The 22,995-nt window shown below is 39.3% G+C and overlaps 1 protein-coding gene across 2 annotated transcripts; it reads left to right on the forward strand.

Annotated features, from left to right (window-relative positions):
• The first annotated feature begins 674 nt into the window (after positions 1–674).
• itchb (itchy E3 ubiquitin protein ligase b) lies at positions 675–20,394 on the forward strand. 2 transcript variants are annotated; one of them, XM_047609184.1, is made up of 24 exons: positions 675–841; positions 3,398–3,489; positions 3,917–4,058; positions 8,446–8,570; positions 9,396–9,545; positions 9,771–9,816; positions 9,930–10,111; positions 12,479–12,725; positions 13,158–13,253; positions 13,723–13,897; positions 14,337–14,406; positions 14,778–14,862; positions 14,971–15,099; positions 16,125–16,197; positions 16,649–16,720; positions 17,406–17,494; positions 17,681–17,840; positions 17,973–18,106; positions 18,716–18,856; positions 19,014–19,134; positions 19,212–19,316; positions 19,479–19,575; positions 19,848–19,920; positions 20,242–20,394. In XM_047609184.1, exons 2-24 carry the CDS (start codon positions 3,420–3,422, stop codon positions 20,339–20,341), a joined length of 2,682 nt encoding a protein of 893 aa, XP_047465140.1. In that variant the 5' UTR covers positions 675–841; positions 3,398–3,419; the 3' UTR covers positions 20,342–20,394. The 2 variants fall into 2 exon arrangements, with proteins under 2 accessions (XP_047465140.1, XP_047465148.1); XM_047609192.1 differs by having other exon boundaries at positions 9,411–9,545.
• Positions 20,395–22,995: the final 2,601 nt, after the last annotated feature.

Raw genomic sequence — 22,995 nt, forward strand, 5'->3', positions numbered from 1 at the left:
TTAATTTTTTAGTGCTTTTTAGACGCTTTGTTTGCAGTTATCTATTAACACATTTGTAAATTACGGCACTAAATTGCGTGTTGTATTAATATTGTGGATTATTTAATAAGTGTCCCGAAATAATTGGGTATTTCTGATTAATTAAGCCATCATAGTCTGCAGCAGCTATTTGTGACGTACAATGGTGCCATCTGCCGTTTGTAATAATATTAAAACAACCGCAAGGATTTAATGCGAATCATTTGAGTAGCTTTACTAAATTATATTAGACTGGTCGGTCTATATTCACAATAATATGCATATTAAAAATTTCACAAGGTATATTCAACTCTCTATAGCCTACCTATAATAACTGTCGACACTGGATTCTGATCGTAGTTCTAACCGTAGATGTTTTCACATTTTGACGCACTTTTATGTATTTATCTGTCATAGAACACCTGAATTAATGGCGTCTTATTTAGATTATCAGGGCAAAAATGTTTGGAATGTTGCAAAAATACCTCTGCTGAAATATATATTGTCACTGACAGACGAAAGACATCTGATATTCCGTTGACTTAACATTTACGTCGAAGTGTGAGGATCTTAAACGCATCGACGTGTTTACTGAAGGTCCATTGGTCCACTTTGCTCCAACTCTGGTCCAATCACATCGCAGAAAGGGAGTAGCGTGTGCCCCACCTTGTCTCGGTCACATGACGCGAACCCACGAAGATGGTGGAAGTTTCTTCTTCCTCGAAGTGAAACTACGACCGAAACACAAACATCCTGCGGAGTGAGGGCCGAGAGGACGCTGTCGCGGCACCAGTTTAGTCTTTCCTTTCCCCTTTGAAACCTGGTAAGTGGTGGAAGCAGATTTATAGAACTCCCGTTGGCGATATATATATATATATATATATATATATATATTTCCTCCTCCCGCTGGACTTTGGGATTTCCAGCCAGCCATGATGGTGACACAAGCTAGCGGGCTAGCTGTTAGCCAGCGCTGGGATGGAAGCGGGCTGTCACACCCGGTGACCAGATGACATTCAACACGTACTCTTCAGCTCCGGTAACCACCGAGCTGCGCAGTGTTCCAACCTCATGGCAGTTCATTAGCTTCCCGGGACATGATGTTCCTCTCTGTGGGTTAACGGAGTTAGCGGTAGCTGGTTAGCCATACTCAATTGGATTAAATTATGTAATCTGACCAGTGTTTGTTAGTTTAGCATGCCAGGTAGGGAAGATACGGGACACTGAGTTGTTCCTATTTAGTTGTGTGATTTCACATGGGAATGAATTTGGTAAAATTAAATACTTTGTAGCGCAAAACATACTTTAAGCGAGTTTCATTTCCTAATACGTTCAATAGAGGAAGCTTTTGAATATCCGGCAACCTGACAGCACCTGTCGACCTTCAGTAGTCTTCAGTGTCCCTAAACAGCTGCTACTTGTTTTTCTTAGATAATTGTAAGGTATTTCTGCTCGAATTTAGTATTCATCGGTAGCTTTGCGGGGTTGACTGTGTATCTTTATGCGCCAACAAACTTTCCTATCGTGTGGGGACTGAATGCTAAACGAGTGTGCGGCTTTTGATTTCCTGTTCTGTCTTCCTGAGTATCTTTTCTGTTATGCGTTATTTTACCACCATTTATAGACAAAAACTTTACGACCTATAGACTACACAATAAAACATAACACAAATTACATTAATTATTTTACATTTCTCATTGAGGTTGAACTCCGTCATACTGGTTTCTTTGAAGTATTATAATAGAGGAACCTGTTTGTCCCTGAGTTGGTCATCAGGAAGGTATGTTTTGGCACTGTGGCATTGTTTTGCCCCGTTAGTCATGGTTTCAACAGTGTATCTATTATTAAACAGGCCAAGTTGTTAACAGTCTTGTAAATCCATGTTTACCATAAAGCTGATGAGAAAATTATTCTTAGACCTCTAGAAATTTGAGTGACATTTTTTATAGTATGCTGCTCTATAGCAAGAGAAGACAATGAGGAGGAGATCCAATTAAGTGACACCAGATGCAATCTGCCACATGTTATTCTGCTATTTTAAAAACACAATCTGATTCAAGGCAGTTCAAAGTAGAGTTTAATATTCAGCAAGTACTCTCGTCTACAAAATGCAGTCGGCCCGCCTGCGACGCTGCAAAGTCAGCGGTTGCAATGAATTATTGACCAAAGCAGTAGCCAAAGTGAAAGTTTACCCAGGAGCTCCTCATTTTTTCTGCTGTGATGTGTGCATATGGGAAGAGATAAAGTGAGGAACATGCATTATTCAGTGGAGCATTGAGGTGACGACAAACCAGCACTGTCAAAGAAAGATCCCAGCATCTCATTCCTGTGCCAGAATTTTCCTTCTCCTTTCTCTGACACATTTGTTTGTTGGAAGTGAAATTTCAGAGGCCGTACCCTTTTACATACTGGGAACATCATACCTAAAACCAGTGCCTTTGAGATTACATACATAGGCATCACCCTCCTGTGCACATGAAGTGCAGGTATACCAATACAACAATAGATGGTGTTATTTGGTATAAAAGTTGAAGATGCTACAGCTATGGTGCAGGACAGCCTACACAATCAGCATTTCACAGACTGCAGACCTGCCCTTTTATTACCTCACATAGTAGTGCCACTGCTGCACAACTCGAATGACAACCTGACAGGTGACTCTCGCGGAGCTCAAATTATAGTTGAACAGTGCTTCTTGTCAAATGTTTGCAGTTTATGGCCCTTTATCTTCATCGTGTTAAGGATACATTCCAGTAATGAAAGGCAGATTATAGATGTTGACTCTCCAGATGAATGACATTATTTCTCTCCAGATGCTTTTGTGCAAATCGATTTGCTAGAAGTGCATTTAGTCTGCAAAGGAAAAATACTCTAGGTAAACAGTTATAATGGTGATAATATTTCCAGTAACTGAAATCTACTTGGGGTCTTTCTACATACAGCATGCTTAAAGTGGAAACAAATGAAAGTATTAGCCAATAGTAACAGGAATACAGGAAAAACAAGTGTACATGTGGGTAATTTCAAGCAAATAAATATGACATCATGTTGTCAGCAATAAGGGATATGTTGATCATGACGTACCTTATGCTTCTCGCAGTGACACTTGTTTAAGTAGTCATGTAATGCTTCTGAATGCTAAGTTGTGTTAAGACTTTACAGTTCCAGTATTTTAGCATAATTGGCTGTAAGCAGTAGCAAGCTTTGTTGGGGTGGTAGGTAAAGCATATGGTCCTTAATTCTTGATGTAGCAATGCATTAAGTGCTTTATGACTTGTTAATAGTTAGTAGAGTCATTTTGAACTTGGTCTAAATGATCTCATCTTACAGAGTGAAAGCCATGAGTCTCCAACTTAATGGTGTGTTTTCTGTGCTGCAGGCCTTCATCCCAGCCCTATGTCATGGACAGTGGAGTCACCAAGTCGGGCACTTCTAATGGTTACCCTATGAAAGCACAGCTGCAAATCACTGGTAAGTTGCCAGTCTTTATCAAAGTTGACGGAGGTTAGGTTTAAGGTTGAAGTTTAGATGTGTCACAGTAGGAAAAGAGCAGATGTAAATTATGAAACGAAACATAACTAGAGTCCATTTTGGTGCTTTAACTTCATCGTAGTTGCCTTTCATTTTATGTGCTATTTCTACTGTAAATCTTTGATAATAACGACATAATGTCTGCTGTGAAAACAAAAAACCTTGTTGATGGTGGGGTTTTTTCTTGCCAAGTCTGGAAAACCTTATTTCAGTGCTTTCAAGTGCTGTCATAATCCCTCACTCTTCTTGAGCTTTTCATTTAACAATGCATGCTTATTCACAGTATTTCCTAGCATCAGTAATGACTGTTTTGTTACTGTTTCTTGCTATCTTCTTCATTCACTATACCATCTCTTCCTTGTTTCAGTGTTATCAGCAAAACTGAAAGAAAACAAGAAAAACTGGTTTGGGCCCAGTCCTTATGTGGAGGTGACAGTCGATGGCCAGTCCAAGAAAACAGAGAAATGCAATAACACCCACAGCCCCAAATGGAAGCAGCCTCTCACTGTGTGAGTTTAAGTCTAACAGACTGATATGATCTTCAGTACAGATTATAATCAGAACTTTAAGGTCGTTGCTGAAAGAGATTCCACACAGTCAGACCTGTGTTAAATACTTTTGTATGAGTCAGTGCGTTTACATTCAGTGCTTAGTTATTTTGAGCTATGCTCAAAAGTCGACTTTCTGTCTACAGTCCTTGTCCCAGTTTACATGCAGCGCAAGAAAATCGAATAACTGTTCTCCTCTTCCACACTAGGTCGCGATATGTGTCTTTTCAGCGGGATAATATCACGTTAATACGGCCCGATTTCCGGTTGACCTATTACACGATATAATAAACTAGAGTCGTTCATGCGGCAGACCGGCATTTCAAACAACAGCCAGACGGATAATACTTCATTTTTTAATCTCGTACGTAATGTTCACGCTACTTCTGGTGCATGTAAGATCCGCGCTATCCCTCAGACAGTTCTTCTAGCGGCTTCGTTTCTCTTCTTCTTCTTGGAAAGTTTTGTTCCGGGGTCACACGCCAGCACAGTGGTTGTGGAGCATGCGCACACGCATTATCCGATGACAACCCATTATCTGGGTGAGTGACGTGTTTACATGCACTTAAGTTCTCCTGTTATAGTCCGATTAAGGTAATAATTAGTTTTTTTTACGTGCATGTAAACGTACTGAGTGTCTGGATGACAACACAGGGCAGTTAATGGATTGTTTACAGTAAGCATGTCATAATTAGTTTACTCAGCTTTTATATTTTCTGTACCTTAATTATTTCTCACCCCATGGTGTTAAATGTCACCAGTCTGATATTTCAGGGAGCTCAAAAGTACTCTGTTAACAAAAGCTCACATAGCTCTGTTACTTCCAAGTTTGACTCCAAATCTACTTGCACGTACTTAAATCTGTGAGATTCTATAGCTCGTGTCTGCCGTGTGTTCATAGCCTGCAAGCCAAATTGTGGCTGGAGAAGCTGGTCTAAAGTTGCCCTTTTTGGTACTGAATCTGCGCAAAGATCTGCCTAGCAATTCAAATCATTCTGGCTAGCTTTATGTGGTGATGGCCAAAAGAGTATCAGCAACATAGTCACACACTTCATCTGAGTGCTGTGGACTTGAATTTGTTTAAAAGAAATGGTCTGAGAGGTTGTAGGACTGTCAAACTGCATGCAGAGGTATTTTTTGTCTGTCAGTTAAAACACAGCACATAATGAAATCCAAATGGACCATGTGGCTAGTGTGTTTGACTTGTTGGGCTATTTTATGGCAGCGTTCCTGCTGCTTCCTCACCATGTTTGACTTAACGTCTTGAGGAAGTATTTTCAAAATGAGTCACCAGTCATCTGCACTGACAAAACACCAGTGGGACAAATTAAATGATTATTTTATTTTGTCTTCTGACCATGATTCAGGAGAGCCTGGTTAATTAATAAAACTACCTGTAATTCTGGAGAGTTATGGTGTTTTCATGTGTTGCTCATTTTTTGCTTGTTGGTCTTTCTGGGCCACAAGAGTTTTTAGGGGCATCTTAGATACATTTTGTTACTTTTCACTATTAACACATTCTAAAGTTTGTTGAGGATAAGTAGTGATACATTTGTCATATCTTGTTTATCGAGAACATGTTTGAAGTTCACATTTGTAGCTTGTGAAGAAAGCAGGCAAAAGTCCAGAGTAACCATTCCCTGTGTTGCGTGTCATGAAAAATTACTGCTGACTGTGCTGGTTGGCTTTGCACATCCTAAGTTCCACTGAAAACTGCAAAAAAAAATATGGTTGAGGTTTAAATAGGGAACTCTCTGGGTAAAACCCATCAGAAACTTGCTTGACTAGTTCTTGGGGACAGAAGTTAGGACTGTATTATAAATAGATAAATAGATACATACAGTCCACCATGTCTGTTTAGAGGAGGTTTCTCCAATCTGACATAGGTAGCTTCATTTACCCCTCTCTCAAATCATCTGTCTTCTCTGGCTAAGATTTTGACATTGTTGTCTTCAGAGGAGTGTCGTTCAGGTGTAGGTGGACTGCTGAGTCATTACCTGATCGGCTGCTTCTCCTGTGTTGTTACATGTGTTTGGTTCCCCCAGTCCTGTACATTCCTCACTGCACTAAGACAGTAGATTTCTTTTAAAATAAAAAAAAAATGCTTGTGTAACAAAATGATCTTTCTCAAGATGTTTTTCATGTGGCAGCTTTCTTCCTGGATGAGTCACTAGTGGCACTGGACGGTATGACAGAAAATGTATATCACAGTATTTTTCACAATTCTGACAGTATCGCGGTATATCATGGTATTTTTTTCATGCATAATCACGTGTTCACAACATTTTCTACTGGTTGAGAGAGGAATTAATGCAGTAGATTGACTAAGGATGGACTATTTTACTGTGGTGATGAGTAAATATTGTAAAATAATCCCACACTAGTTGTAAAACAGGTTTGCATGGCCCTGTGTTAGCACTGCCTGCTGATGTGGAAATCCAGGGACATTTACAGTTCAGAGATAACAAAATAAAATAAAATAAAAAATGTTATCAAGATGAAATGAATAAATGGGGACAATTATGGATTAAATAAAAAATATTAAAACCATCCCAGTGTAAACTGTCCAAAATTCAAAATTGTCTATTAGCTTTATTTAACTTTTTTGTATTTAGGCTATTCAAATGTCCCGCCAATAACAAAATTAAACACACATTTGAACACATCATGACAAAGTAATTGACCATCGCCTGATGCTCATAATTACTCATAGTCATAATTCAGTTCAATGCTGCCTTGTAACTGAATGGTTACTTACGCTTTACTGGGACACTGTCCACAGAGATAGTATGTGTGAAACATACAGACCACTGCAGATAGCCTCCAAATTAGTAGTGGTCAGTTACACTAGGAATTGTTGCTCTACAATGAACTGTGAACTATCCAGAGTGTAGCCCACCTCTTCCCTGATGACAGCTAGGCTCTGATATCATGGTCTCTGCTCTGCTGCTCCTGCTCCTGGCCTCCCTCTCAAATCTTTTCTGGTGTTCAGATTTGTGTTTTTTGGGGCATTATCTTAACTGATCTTCCTCTTTGCCTGCAGAAGTTCGCTTGTTCACTTAATTCACTTGAGAAAGAACGAACTGTGAACCAAACCAAGCTAAGGGGGTTATTGAAATTAAAATATTGAGTGACTATGTGTCTTTGTTTTAGCTCGGATTCATTAGTATGAATATATAATGGTTATGTTTATGTATAATAATTTAGTCATAGATGCTACTCGGACATGTGTGTGGGCTCTAATGGGCTGAGGACCCTTAAAATTGTCATCACCTTTCCTCCTTATAGGACAGGGCTGCGTCTGGTCGCAAAAAAAACAACTGACACTGCACTGCTATTGGCACAAGTCTCCTCATTCTGCTGCTTCATTATTCTGAGGGACCTTTCCATCTTCACCATGCCTCGCAGTGGTGCAGTTGCACCATGTGTGTTTAGAAGCGCTACATTGAAAATGGTCCGGTCTGAAACAGTGTCTCGCAACGCATCACACCGAACGCTGTGTAATGAAATAAGCTGGTATTTTTATTCGGTAAAATTCATACCATGATGGGAAAAAAATACCAATATTCAGTATGAACCGGTATACTTAGTCACTAGGTCAAATGCTGTGGTGTATCTCTGAGTTCAGCATAATTGTGTGTGAGAGTGGTTTAAATACAAGATCAAAAGATGATGGAGTCCCACCTAGTGGTGATACAGTGTGCCCAGTGCGTACAGGAATCCTGCTGCTAAACTTAGACTCTGCATGTAGTGCACTCACAGCACTGGACTTCCTGCAGTCCAACATGTTCACACATCAGCTATCCTCTTAATTTTAGCCTGGCAGGATCATCTGTGACCTTCTTAATATAGAGTTAAAAGATTTTCTTTTAGATGGATGGGGCCAGAGTTGTTATGTAACAAGTGTTTACTATGGGATGTAATCGGACCTGAGCTTGTGTATCCACAGTGTCTTTTCCTGGGGGCACTGATAGTGCTAGCTAAAGAACTGTCAGTGATGGTTATAGACACTGGCTGTCCCTGAATAGCTTATGAACTTTATTGTCTTTGGTTTGCTTCCATGACTGCACAAAGACTTTTGCTGCTCATACACACAATCATTTTAAATTTCATTGTAAACTTAGAATACACTTATCGAACAGTTTGTGATGCTGGGAATTACCCTCACTAATTGTATGGTTTCTCTTATAATTTTCATTAATAGCAATTATGCATGTACAAGTGGATGCAGTGGTAAGGAATAAGGACTAATGTTTTCTTCATAGTAAGACACTGAAAAGCTTTCCAAAATCAATGGAGAAAATCACAAATGCACAGCAGGTATCAGCTGGACTGTTTGTTTCAACAGGATTGTGACTCCATTCAGCAAACTGGTGTTTCGTGTGTGGAGCCACCAGACCCTGAAGTCAGACGTGTTGCTAGGTATCACCACGCTGGACATCAGTGACACGCTCAAGTCCAACGACATGAAAAGTGAGTGTGTGAGACGCACACAAAATACTTACTTCCTGGTTCATTGGTACACTAGTGAAAACAAATGCATAGTAATACAACAGTCGTACACTGATATTCAATATTAAAGAGTTACTTAAACTGTGCATTCCACAACCCAAGCAGACATGTTGACTGATCGGACTGTAAAAAGCAGAATGGTATCTGTGACTGAGCCCTGCATAACTCAAAGGTGGAGTGTAAAGTCAAATGGTTCCAATCCAAACATCTGTTTTGCCCAATGTGTTTGGTACAATATATGAAGTGTGTTAAATGCACTTCTTTTGGCAAAGATTTATGTTGTACGTTATCTGTGCTCTACAGGTTTGTAGCTGTGTTGCATCACACAACACGATTATATTAATTAACCAGTTAGAGGTTGTCACAGCTCCTATAAAAAGCTGGCATCCTTTGAATACATAGTTTTTTAGAGCAGTTAGACATGTGCATCAACATATTTTTTTCTCCACTCCACAACATTCAACAAGAAGAAGGGTTCAGTCATCTGCACTATGTTACATCTCTTATTTATTTAAATTATGTGTAATGTCTCATTACATTGTCCCAAGTTAAAGGCCACTTTATGTATATAAAGACACTACTCTGTTAAAGCTACAATATGCCAGGATGTGATGTTTATTGGTAACTGATGGCAAAAACTGTAACTACGACCTCTCAATATTAAATTATAATTAACTTATACTCTTTAGGCTGGTTTGTCTTTGAAATTTGAAGGGAAAAAATATGGCCACATACTACATAACAACAGGCAATGTGTGTCAGATGCCATTGTCTCACTCTGACCAGATTTTGTCTCTGCAGTCTCTGAGGTGGTGCAGACCATACAGCTATGTGCAGACAGAGACGAGTCAGATGTGGTGGGAGACCTTTCTGTCTGCCTCGATGGCATGACCGTCGACCCCGAGATGTTTGCGTCAGCCGAAGCCAACCATCACAGTAAGTCACAGATTCACAAGAGTTCACATCAGTCCAGTTTGATTATTGTCACTGTATTTGTCATTTACAAATACAAACTGTAAAGTTGTTAAAACGCTAGTTCTGCTAGTTAAAGTAGTGCCAGGGAAATATATTTTAGACATAATTTTAGTTCTATTCAGTGTCATGTCTTAGTTGCTGTTAACAAGAACTCATGTTTCTTACTGACGTGTGCTTTTAATTCAGGTACATCAAATGGGGAATCACAACCTAATGGGGATCATGTCATAAGGTGAGATACCTGTTCCCATCTTCATTTAAGTTCCTCTTGTGTCACCTGTTTATTTTATTATTATTATTTCCTTCTTTGTTTATTAATGTCTATTTCCACCCTTTTCCTCACAGGCGAAGTCGTGACAACTCTCCAGCTGTGGACAGTATAGAGCACAGGTCTTCTCCCAGTGGCCGGAGAACAGCAAACAGTACAGGGTCTCCTTCAGTGTCGTCAGGCAGTGTGAGGCCTCTTCGTCCACCCCGGCCCTCCAGACCTCCTCCCCCAACCCCCCGCAGACCCACCTCTTCACCAGGTCAGACTTTAATTCTGGGAAACCTGTTCACATCTTTTCCAGATACTGTAAAGCAAAAACAAGGGGGAGACAAAGTTCCACACTGAATGTTTTAAAGAACATAAATGTCAAACATTTACCCTGAGGGTAAAGTGTGGGTTGGGCCAACACTCAACTCATTCTGAATGACACTTTAATGCAATACCGGTTTACTATGTGCTATGAGCGATACACATGGAAAGCAACGCAGAGGAGTGCTTCAATCGTTTTTCTTTTTCATCAGGTAGCTGTTATGTCATTGCTAAATGAATAAAGAAAATAAGCCGTGCCTGTTTCACACATTAGCAGAATGAGTTAGGGTAGAGCGTGCACGGGGAAGACTCATTTTTAATTACTTTTTTTTTTGGTATCAGTAGCAAAGAGTGAAAAGCAATATACCAACAAGAGCATCTCCTACATCCTTTACATGCACATTCATTCACTGTAAATTACTGGACGCTTAAAGTTAGGTCCATGGACTGTATGTTTAGACACTGACTCAACTGTAAGATGTTCACAAAAACATATTCAAATTACTGTTACATTATAGTTGCATAACTTTCATTTTTAATCTGAGGGCATACAAATAGGAGGAAAGACACACATTTACAATCATTTTCATACATGTCACCTGTTGACTCTTGTAGCATTTGCAGTTGAACACTAAACAGTGTTGGCAACTCAAAAAAAAGCACTGTAGAGAAAAGCTAAATAAAAAGGCCCAGGGGTACAGCCATGGTATCAGGACCATTTTCACGATAAAGGAAATGCCTCCTTTACCCTTTGCCAGAGGTGGGAATATTATTATCAAAGACTACCACCAAGAGAAGACTTACAAGAATTCAGCACAAGGTGGAAATGCATTCATAAATCTCAAGAATATGAACATTCAATTAAACTTTGTTAACATGCATATAGAAAGGCCAAGTCAGTTCTTGGGTTTTTAAACAAATGAAACTGGTCAACCTGTGACAGAATTATGGGAAGAAAATAAGGAGAAGGATGATGATCTCAGGCATACAACATAATCTACAGTGTGATGGAGAAACATGCATGGCATCAAACTATTCACCACTGTTGATATTTTGACAGAAGACAGAATTCAGTGTATATAGATATACACAGGGATATATACTCACTTGCCATTTTATTAGGTACACCCGTTCAATTGCTTGTTAACACAAATAGCTAATTGGCCAATCACATGTCTGCAGTTCAATGCATTTAGGCATGTAGAGGTGATCAAGACAACTTTCTGAAGTTCAACCGAGCATCAGAATGAGGAAGAAAGAGGATTTAAGTGACTTTGAATGTGGTAGGATTGTTGGTTAGGGTTTACAGACAGTGGTCCGAAAAAGAGAAAATTTCCAGTGATATCCAGTGTGGACAAAAATGCCTTGTTTATGTGAGAGGTCAGAGGAAAATTGGCAGATTGGTTTGAGATGATAGAAAGTAACTCAAATAACCACTGGTTACAACCAAGGAAAACAGAATACCATCTCTGAACACACAACACGTCAAACCTTGAAGAAGATGGGCTACAGCTGCAGAAGACCACACTGGATACCATTCCTGTCACCTAAGAACAGGAAACTGAGACTGCAGTTCACACAGGCTCACCAAAACTGGACAATAGAAAACATTGCCTGGTCTTACGAGTCTCGATTTCAACTGCGAATTCGGATGGCAGGGTCAGTTTGGTGTAAACAACATGAAAGCATGGATCCATCCTGTCTTTTATCAACGGTTCAGGCTGCTGCTGCTGGTGTAATGGATCTGGGGGATATTTTCTTTGCCCCTCTTAGTACAAATTGAGCATTGTTTAAATGCCACAACCATGTCACAAAGCTCATATCATCTCAAACTGGTTTCTGGAACATGACAGTGAGTTCACTGTACTCCAGTGGCCTCCACAGTCACTAGATCTCAATCCAATAGAGCACCTTTGGCATGTGGTGGAATGGGAGATTAGCATCATAGATGTGAAGCCGATGAATCTGGAGCAACTGCGCGATGTTATCATGTCAATATGGACCAAAATCTATGAGGAATTTTTCCAACACTTTGTTGAAAGTATGCCACCAAGAATTAAGGCAGGTCTGCACTGGCAAGGTGTACCTAATAAAGTGGCCAGTGAGTGTAGTTTCTGCCTAAACAGATGCTCATTCCAGTGGTATATTGAGTACATGTGAGGGAGCAGGCAGGGTGAAGTAAACTAAATGTCTGGTCAGCTATCCGTAATGTCAGGGCTGCTGTGCTTACATGTCTTCAATGTTCTTTCTTTGGCTTATCCATATTGGTTTTTTTGAACCCATGATGTGTGACTCTGATGTGTGATTCTTTCCACAGCATCTTCCAGCAATGGCTCTGCTCCAGCAGATGGCAGTGACATTCAGTCAGGTTCTGATACGCCGGTGCGAACACCAGCCACAGCACCTCAACCGACCCCAGACACAAGTCCATCCTCGGGTTCGGACAGGAACCCCACATCAGCTTCCAGCTGTGGGGCTGCAGCAACCAGACAGCCAACCAGCAGCACCACTTCTGTTGTCACTCCCAGAGTGCCTGTAGTCAACCCCGGACCCTTGCCCCCTGGGTTAGCGCTCATTCTGTAATCTTTCTATAATGATGCATTAAAGTTTGTGTATACTCCAAATACACAGATATATAAAGGCACCTTACTGAAGTACAAATCACCTCGTCATAAGTGATGGCAGAGGAATGTTTTTTTTTTAACTGTCAGCAGTGACAAGTTATTTGTTTTTCCAAAGGTGGTTTTGAGTAATGATTGCATTGACACTTATTTTGTATTTTCACAACTATTTTTGATGCTTTGAACATCACTGTTTTACCGTCTCTGTTTTTGTTTTTTCAGGCTGTAATTGCTTTTGAGCTATTTTAGTGTTGTCACTTTGACAACAACCTTCTTTGGCCATTTGCGGCTTTTTGTAGTAGGATGACTTAATCTGAATGACTGGTGTTGTGCGCCAGTACCAGATGTCCTAAAGATTCTTGTTGCGTTATCTAGATGGGAGCAACGGGTGGACCCCAACGGCAGAGTGTATTTTGTTGATCATGTGGAGAAGAGAACATCATGGGAGCGTCCTGAACCTCTGCCCCCTGGGTAAAAAGTCCTTTCTTTGTTCCTTTCTTTTATATGGTATTGTCATTATAAAACTCAAGTAGCTATAAGTAGCTAGTAGCTAAGTGTGGTGGCTACACCTGCATGTAATCACCATCAGAATTAAGAGGTTGTTATGTAGGAGACAAAGTATACTTTAAGAATTGTCCCTTGATCATATTTTATGCTTTACTTTTTTCTTTTGTCAGATTAACTACAATGCTATGCTTAAGCCTATCTGTTTTGCCTTAGTGCAAACATCTTTTTCCCTACTTGTTTCTTAATTTAGTTGACAAGGCGTGCTATTAAATAATATAAATGCAGTTTTATCATGTTAGATAGAAAATATATTTGAGCAAGGTCTGTTTAAATAACTGTGATAGATTAATTGCTTTAAGTAGTGGGTGACTTTCAGATGCCTTTCTACTGAGCCAGTCTACCAACAATTATTCTTTCTCCTCTGTGTCATCAGCTGGGAGCGCCGCGTTGACCAGATGGGGCGAGTCTACTTTGTTGATCACATCACGCGAACCACCACATGGCAGCGCCCCACCATGGAGACAGTGCGGAACTATGAGCAATGGCAGCACCAGCGCAGCCAACTGCAGGGCGCCATGCAGCAGTTCAACCAGAGGTTCATAATCGGGGTAAGGCTTCCTGGTTATCATGTGATAGCTTGTGGTGATCACTAAGTTGGAATATGGTGACTAATGCTGCTGCTGTTTTTGCTATGAAACAGAAATGTGTTAATTTACTGGATTTGCACAGGAGTGTCTGTCCAATTGAAACCAAATGTTGAGAAGTTTTGTTGTAAAGGAAGAACAAAAAAACTGATTTAGGAACACTGTAACAAAGCTATTTTTGATCTATCAGATCCATCTCCTTTATTTATATATTCTAGTTACATTTAACTCTTTGTTAAACTGTTATGACAGTAATGCTAAATGTTAATTTTGTACATTTTTATCTTTGTTTTCAATCTGATTCTTCTAGCTGTGATAATGTTCACATAAGCTGCTGCACAAGCTAAACTGTAGCTCTTGGATGCCTTTTCATTCATATTAATTAGGATTACTTGCTGTTTAGGCACAAGACCAGGCCCCAGCCACTCAGAATAAGGAATTTGATCCTCTTGGACCTCTGCCACATGGATGGGGTAAGATCACAAATGAACAATTTAATGAATTAAATACACAGCTTTCTGAGACAGACGAAGTTTGTTGTTGATTAACTTTCAGCTGTCGGTTCCAGCACATCATTCTTACTGGTATTTCAATATGTTTAGGTAGCTCTCTTGACCTGGATAGAAAATGGTGCATAATGACCGTAAAAAGCTCAGCAGCTTTTTACAGTCCTGCTCTTATGAAATGGTACATGCTGATATCAGCAGTGACACTCATTTACATTGTTTAATATAATCCTAGACTGAATGTATCAGTATATGTCCTTATGTCTCAATAACTATTGAATTTAAAGCCTGAAAATGTGACTAGTGGATAACTGACAGGTTTTACCTTGTCTTTATAGAGAAGAGAACTGACTCCAATGGCAGAGTTTATTTTGTACATCACCCGACGCGGTCAACACAGTGGGAGGACCCACGAACACAGGGGTTAGTTTGTTTGCATATTGTCATTATCAGATGAACATGTAAATAAACTGTTTGTTTCCTTGCTTTATGATTTTCACTTCTAAATGTTGGTCCCATCTCATTATTTAGATTGCTCAATGAGAAGCCTCTTCCAGAAGGCTGGGAGATGAGGTTCACTGTAGATGGTATTCCTTACTTTGTGGACCACAACAGGAGAACCACCACTTACATCGACCCTCGCACTGGAAAATCATCACTGTAAGTCTTCCTCTGCATTTTTCAGGATGCACTCATCTTGAGAATTTTGGGGGTCACAAAAGGCACAAGCTCGCCAGCTAAAGCTGCAAATACTTGTAATGCTTTGTAAGACATGCTTTGTAAGACATTCTGCCTCTTATAGAGTATAAGCATATTTCCTATTTTAAAGACATTCTGAGAATTTAAAAATAACTAACAGGCTGAAGCAGAAGGTGTCGTTTTTGTGGAAGTGTGGTTACATAGTACAATTACTAAAAAAACTGCCACTAAATAAGTAATGGCTCTAACTTAATTAATTACCTGCTGAATGTTCCTTTTCTGGTTGGACTTAATCAAAAATAAAATAATAAAAATCTCTGTTTTTATTAAGTTTATTAAGTGTATCAGCTGTTCAGTTGTTGTCTTAAAATTGAGTTTAGTTAAACTTGGTACCTGACCACTTGTTGCTAAAGTTTTTTTTCATCATGGCCTCAACTGGAGGAATTTCTTGAACGTCATTAGCATCCAAATGAACTCAAGAAGCTATTTGGTCTATGCTTTCATTTCAGAGTAAAATTAGACATTAAACTGCATACTGCATTCAATGAAAAAAGAATAATTATTTGAGTGTTATAAAACGTTTGACTTGTAGTGTAGGTTTACATTTTGTTTGGATTTGAAAGCAGGAATCTATGTTACACAGTGTAGTTCTGTTTGAACAGGTTTGTTGTCCCATGAGTCATTGAATGTGAAACCCTTCTCTATTTTTAGAACTTGTGATGCATTATCCTGATATGACTAATAGGGTTCCCTCTCTTTTTATGTTTTCTTTACTGGTCAATGATAGGTACTGTGTACTTGACTAAAGAGTCATAATGTTGGCTTGTTAGAACTGGTTTGGTGACTAGGATGAGAATGATAATATGAACTGACATGGGAGGTAATATGTTACAAAGTTACTTGTAAAGACTAATGAACTATTAACCTAAACTGTGAGGGATAAAACAAAATCAATAGTAACATTTGACTCCTTGTTTTTGTCACAGTGAAAATGGACCCCAGATCACCTATGTTCGAGACTTCAAAGCCAAAGTACAGTACTTCAGATTCTGGTGCCAGGTAAGAGTTGACACGGGATACAGTTTAATAGGATCAGTTTTGGTAACATATTATTCTATATTTAGAGATGGCTATTTTTTTTTATTGTTATATGTCAACAGACTAGACCTGTTAATTTTTCAAATCCCCTTTTTTTCCACCCCTTTGACCACAGAACACAAACTAATCAGAGAAATCACACATTTACAGTGGAAATCATTCACAAGAATGGTGCCCCATCACCACACATGTTCATCAGAGATCATAAAATAAAAGTCACATATGCATATTTATACTCCACGGGTTTATATCCTTACTGATAGTGGTTAAGCCAGTAACATTGTGGTCATTCCTTTGGGGTGTGGCATCTGGGACTTTTCACTGCAGAAATTATCATTATCTGGTTGTTGGTGCCATGTAACAACTGAAAGAACCTTTGGCCACTAACTAACTTATATTTCTTTTTATCCAGCAACTGTCATTGCCTCAACACATCAAGATCACAGTGTCTAGAAAAACCTTGTTTGAGGACTCCTTCCAGCAGGTACAGTGACCAACTCCAGTTCAACAGTTTTAAAATTCACTGAACTGAAGATGTGCTTTTTTCCATACCATCAGGGAATTGTTTTTACCTGTAACTAAAATTTGTTCTTGGCCATTTAACTTCTTTTCTATCAGAAGTGAAGTCAAAAATGTCCAATATAAAATTAAAAAATGATTGCATCCTGTTGGTCTTTAGATGTCTAAAAAAATACAATGATAAAAATTTAATGTTGCATGTTTCAACTGCTTTGCTATTATTCTGTATTATCTGTCTTGTTTAAAGGGCTATGGCTTTTTCCAGTAGTGTGAGGAAGGATGAATGTTTAAAAACAGCTTTTACTTCAGAGTTCCACCAGATTGAACAAAAGACAATTGTTAATATCCAACTAAATTGCACCTGCTGACACCTAACTTTTTTCTTTGCATGCTTTTAAGTGGGCAGTTTTCTCATAGAGATGAATAAAGTATCTATCTAGTTGGTAAACAAGCTTGGACGAGCAGTTCCACCATTGTTGCCCTAAGGTGTTTTAGGAGCACACAAGCACATTATCGAACCTATTGGTACATCCAGTCAGTGTTTTGAGAACTGCAATACAACTGTGTTAAAACTGTAATGTTCCTGGTATTATTTTGTATAATGTAGTGATTTCACCACCAGTCTGTCATTATATATTGCTCTATGTTAGATAATGAGCTTCAATGCTCAAGACCTTCGAAGAAGGCTGTGGATCATCTTCCCTGGAGAAGAAGGTCTGGATTATGGAGGTGTTGCCCGGTATGTTTAAAAATATCTAAAAACAATAAAAAATTAAATCTTTATTGATGCTAATTTCTTCAATCCATCAGTCTCTTGTGAGGCGTTATTTGGAAATGTTGTAACTAAAGTTATTTGCCCATTATTTGAAACGGCTTTGCAGTGTTAGCAGTTTTCTCACTCTCCATGTTGTGTTCTTACTGACAGGGAGTGGTTCTTCCTGTTGTCCCATGAGGTTTTAAACCCAATGTATTGCCTGTTTGAATATGCCGGTAAAGATAACTACTGTCTTCAAATCAACCCTGCTTCCTACATCAACCCTGACCACCTCAAGTATTTCAAGTTCATCGGACGCTTCATTGCAATGGTTAGTCATTCTGTCATTAATTAGTCTTATATGTTTACAATAGATCACTGATATACAAGTCACTATATACAAAGCTACTTGTGCAGTAGATGGTGTCAAACAATACAGCTGTGTGTGTTTTTTTCCCTTCAGGCTCTTTTCCATGGCAAGTTCATCGACACTGGTTTCTCTCTGCCATTTTACAAGCGGATCCTCAACAAGCCGCTGGCCCTCAAAGATCTGGAGTCAATCGATCCAGAGTTCTACAACTCCCTCATGTGGATCAAGTGAGTATGCCTGCTTCAGAGGTGTCTGACAGTCAATAACCTAATTTCCCTTCAGGGATGAATAAAGTAATCTATCTATCTAACACACTCACCAACATCCGCCATGTATCTCCTGTAATGAGGACAGTGTCTGGATGGTTTTAGTCCTTTAAAAAATGTTTCCCTGACCTTAAAGAAGCAAGAAGTTTTTTTTTTTTTTTTTTTTTTTTTTTTTATGGGAGTCTCGACTCCAGAGTGGGCAGATGCTGGAATAAATGCAAGGATTCAGTAGTAGATGTTAGCTTCAATGATAGCCCACTGTTGGGCTGTTGTATGTGGGTCGGTCTACATTTCTGGTAAAGAATCTAATTTTTAATTTGTCAGTTATCATTCTTAAGTCACTAAGTTGAAGTTGCCCTAACTTTAAATGTGTCCTCACCTTGGCTTTAGTGTTTGAGTACTCACATGTACACAAACCTCTTTGTTAGTCAATAATCTATACTCTACAAGTTTAGGATGCCATGTAACTTACTATCACGAGACAAAAATTTAACAAGTGAGGCAGATTATAGGTAGACTGACACTGGCTGTTGTAACAGTTGCATTGTGATGGTCTTTTCTCCTTTTCAGGGATAACGACATTGAGGAGTGTTGTCTGGAGATGTTCTTCTCTGTTGACAAGGAGATTCTGGGTGAAATCACCACCCATGAGCTGAAAGAAGGAGGAGGAGACATCCAAGTCACAGAGGAGAATAAGGAGGAGTACATCAGGTGGGTTTTATCATTTTTCATTGTGTTATTTTTAATTCAGTGCATCATAATCAATGTTGTCTTTGACAGTTGGATAACCATGTTCCAAAGTTAGAATGAGCTTTTCATGTCGTTTTTTTGAAGTGGACATGTGTTCGTCTTTGTCTCCCCCCTGCAGGCTAGTTGCAGAGTGGCGACTGTCCAGAGGAGTGGAAGAGCAGACGCAGGCTTTCTTTGAAGGCTTCAATGAGGTCCTCCCTCAGCAGTACCTGCAGTACTTTGATGCTAAAGAGCTGGAGGTATGTTTGGAGGAGGAAGTTCTTAGTGCATGCCACGTGACATGCTTTTGTCTGAATTTACTTGTGTCCTGGTGCAGGTGATGCTGTGTGGTATGCAGGAGATTGACCTTTCAGACTGGCAAAGGAACACCATATACAGACACTATGCACGCAGCAGCAAACAGATCCTCTGGTTCTGGCAGGTCAGTGTGAATGTTTATTTCAGATAGTCTGGGTGCTTGTTTTGTGTATTTCTGTAAGATTCTTTCTTTTTTAAGTGTCATTGTGCATATTTTGCCTAATAATAATTTATTTGGGGTTCTGTTTATTTTACTCCCAACATTTTTTGCCACCTTTCCCTGCAGTTCATAAAGGAGATGGACAATGAGAAGAGGATGAGGCTGCTGCAGTTTGTGACTGGCACCTGTCGTCTGCCCGTAGGAGGCTTTGCTGACCTCATGGGTAATAATTCTAACAATAACCACACAAGTTGGCCTTTAATTCCAAGACGAGTATCTGGATAATGTTTCAGGACTCAATCAAAACATAGGAGATAGTTCTGTTTCAATTTAGTGCAAACCTGTTCTTCATTTAGTGATTATTTAGTAGCACGCTTGTTCCTATGTTTGTGACATACGACTTAGCATGATTGCTCGGATGCATTTATCTGTGTTTTTACTATGTCTGTTCAATTTACCACGTGAACTATAGCTCCTTCTGATTTCACTTTACAGGAAGCAATGGTCCCCAAAAGTTCTGCATTGAGAAAGTGGGAAAAGAAAACTGGCTTCCAAGAAGTCACACGTGGTGAGTTCATGCACATGGTCGCTGGGTAGACTCGGCGTAGACTAAACTTCTAAAGTCAACTGTTTGTATCAATTTGTAGTGTAGCAGATTAATCCATTAACACTAAATAATAACCATAACGTCTACCATTAAACCATCTCATAATGACATATTGTAACATTAAATGTTCATTTTGTTAACAAACCATTTCAAACCAAATGATTCATCATTAGGTAACATTAAGGTTCAGTTTTTAAAATTAGGCTTAAAAAGAATAAACATGAAACGTAAAGAAGTCATGGAGCTAAAACATGTCTGTTGTTGTGACTGTTACTTTCCTAGCTTCAACAGACTGGACTTGCCTCCCTACAAGAGCTACGAGCAGCTGAAAGAGAAGCTGATGTTTGCCATCGAGGAGACGGAAGGCTTTGGACAGGAGTGAAACCAGAAATTTTAAATACTGGGTGCTCAATTCTGAAGGAATTAAAAAACAAATAAAAACACCAGTGTTCAAATCAGGGAGCCTTTTCAGAATAGGCAGGTGTTCTGAGACCCACACATGCATGCATCTGTGTGGTACAAGACTGTTGCCTGCATGTTGTTGGGATTTGGGCATCTGCCCCGCACAGTGAGCTCACCGCAGGCCTCTCAACGCCTGAGTGCTATGAGGAAAAATTAGCATTGTTTTAAACCAAAACACATGAAGCTGCTCCTCTCTCTCAAAATGTGGGCCAAATTATGCATGGGCTCCTGAATGCTCACCCTCCTTGACATCTGTAACTTTTCATACCCTCACATGTGATCATGTCATAACAGATGAAAGGTTGGTCCTCAGTTCCAACTGGTGTTAAATTTTAACGCAATATTGAGAGGATGTGGTTTATTGTTACCTTCTTCCAAAACAGGGTTAAGTTTCACCAAAAAGCTAATTTTGTTGTTCTAAGATTATTTGTTGCATTAGAATGAGACTCAAACTTTGCCTAAGTGAATCTTTTTTGGTTTTAAAGAACCTTAACACAACAGTTCAGTAGATTTGACTTGGTGAGTGAAATTATAGAAGTAGTGCTTCAAATTAACATTTTAAATAACAGACAATCTTGGTGCTTCAAAGAAGTTTGGGAGATATGCCTGTTTTGTGTTCCTGGTTGCGTAGTATTTGATCTGTGAATTGATTGATGATTGTGAAAAGTGTTGCCTCCATTGGTTTTTAGTGGTGGGAGCAGAACTTAAACCGACCCTAGTTTTATAGGGCCGCAGTTTGCACGCTGTGATGTGGAATGGGACGTCATGGATTGGGGTACTCTTTACTCTTCTTAATATCAGCTTTAACAACATTATACGCCTTCAAACTTAACTTTAATTTGTGGGGCAGTCCTGGTGAAAACGGGATCCTTTAGGACTAAATGTCAGATCTACAAAACAAGTGGAAAAACACCAAAACAAATTTAAATGCATACTTGCAAGACTAAAAGATATTTCACAAAGCTTTTTACACACCATATACACCACTGTCAAATCCAGAGAAAACCTAATGTCCAAATATATACCAATCAGACATAACATTATGACCATCTTCCTTATATTGTGTAGGTCTCCCATGTGCCCCCAAAACAGTTGTGACTCCTCAGATGGACATGGGCCCTCTGAGGGTGTCCTGTGCTGTCTGGTGTTAGTGGGGGCCTCTGTGGGTCATGTCACAGATACTTGATCAGTTTGGAATCTAGTGAATTTGGAGGCCAGGTCAACACCTTGTGCTGATCTTCATGTTTTTGTTTGTGTGCCTTGTGGGGGTGTCTGGTCTGCTCTAGGTGGGTGCTACATATCTAAGTAACATCCACATGAATACCAGGTCCAAAAGTTTCCCAGCAGAACATTATATTGTCACCAGGGGTCAATGTTATTTACTTCTCCTGTCAGTGGTCATAATGTTATGCCTGATCAGCAGGAATGTGATTGATAGAATTTTTTTCCAAGCATCACTGCAAACCAAAAACTTGTGTAATTTTTAAGAATTGAACAGTGTTGGTCCAAATGAACGTATTTAAAGCTTTGTCTTCCCTTTTACACTTAAAGTGTACATTTTACCTCTGAATATTTTCACTTTGTGACAGGTCAGAATTCCTCTAATGTCAGATGCAGTTTTATGGAAACACTGAAATTTAAATTCTGAGATATGATTATTTTTTGAAAATGTGTATAATATCAGATTGACTCCTTTCCTGTTGACTAGAGGAACCGCTGATTTAGGTGAAATTATTGTATTGATTGTGTGTGCGTGCGTGCGTGCGTGCGTGCGTGCGTGCGTGCGTGCGTGCGTGCGCTGTATTAGTGGTATCTGGAAACGGTCTTTGGAACTGCAAACACTTATTTGGTTTGGTCTGATGAACAAGAACAGAGTCAGACAATTCATCTTGTGTATCTATGAAATTATAAACACCAGGTCGTGTGGTTTGTCATTTTGCAGTGTCCCTTTTAAGTATTAAATGACACACTGAAGAGACAGGTGTGGTTGCAGAGCAACATTAGATTAAACTGGCGTTAAGTCTGACAAAGCACAGCACTTTCTTTTCTTGCAACACGTGGGGACGTCTAGTCCTGGTTGTTGGTACCTCTGGCCTCTTTGTTTCCACATGTGCCTCAGGCATCAGGTCTTTGAAGCATCTTTAGACCAGCAGTGTGATAAAACAAAGACTCTTCACCCTGCTGTGGAGAATCAGCCAGAGCAAGAGAAGGTAACTTTTGAAGAAACTGCACCAGAGTGAATTTCAGTGTCTAATTGTAACATCAGTTGGAATAACAACTACTGAGACTACAATAATAAGAGATGATAATACTGAGTTAACGAATGTATCATGATTCAAAGTTGTTTGTTAAAGTTGCCTATATAGTTTTGCTTCATATTGTTTCGCCCCATCGCAGGAGGTTATTTTAATCTTGTTCTGGTTCATTTACATATTAGGATCCTGGGAACGTAGGAGTTAAGCAAATATGTAAATATCATAATTCTTTATTTTTTCTTTGTTTGACAGAACCCTCCATGTCTAAACTAAACCACTGTCACTTTCCTGTATATGAAAAGAAGTTGTAAATGGTGTC

This window comes from Mugil cephalus, chromosome 1, assembly GCF_022458985.1.
Source record: "Mugil cephalus isolate CIBA_MC_2020 chromosome 1, CIBA_Mcephalus_1.1, whole genome shotgun sequence".
Lineage (NCBI taxonomy): Eukaryota > Metazoa > Chordata > Actinopteri > Mugiliformes > Mugilidae > Mugil > Mugil cephalus.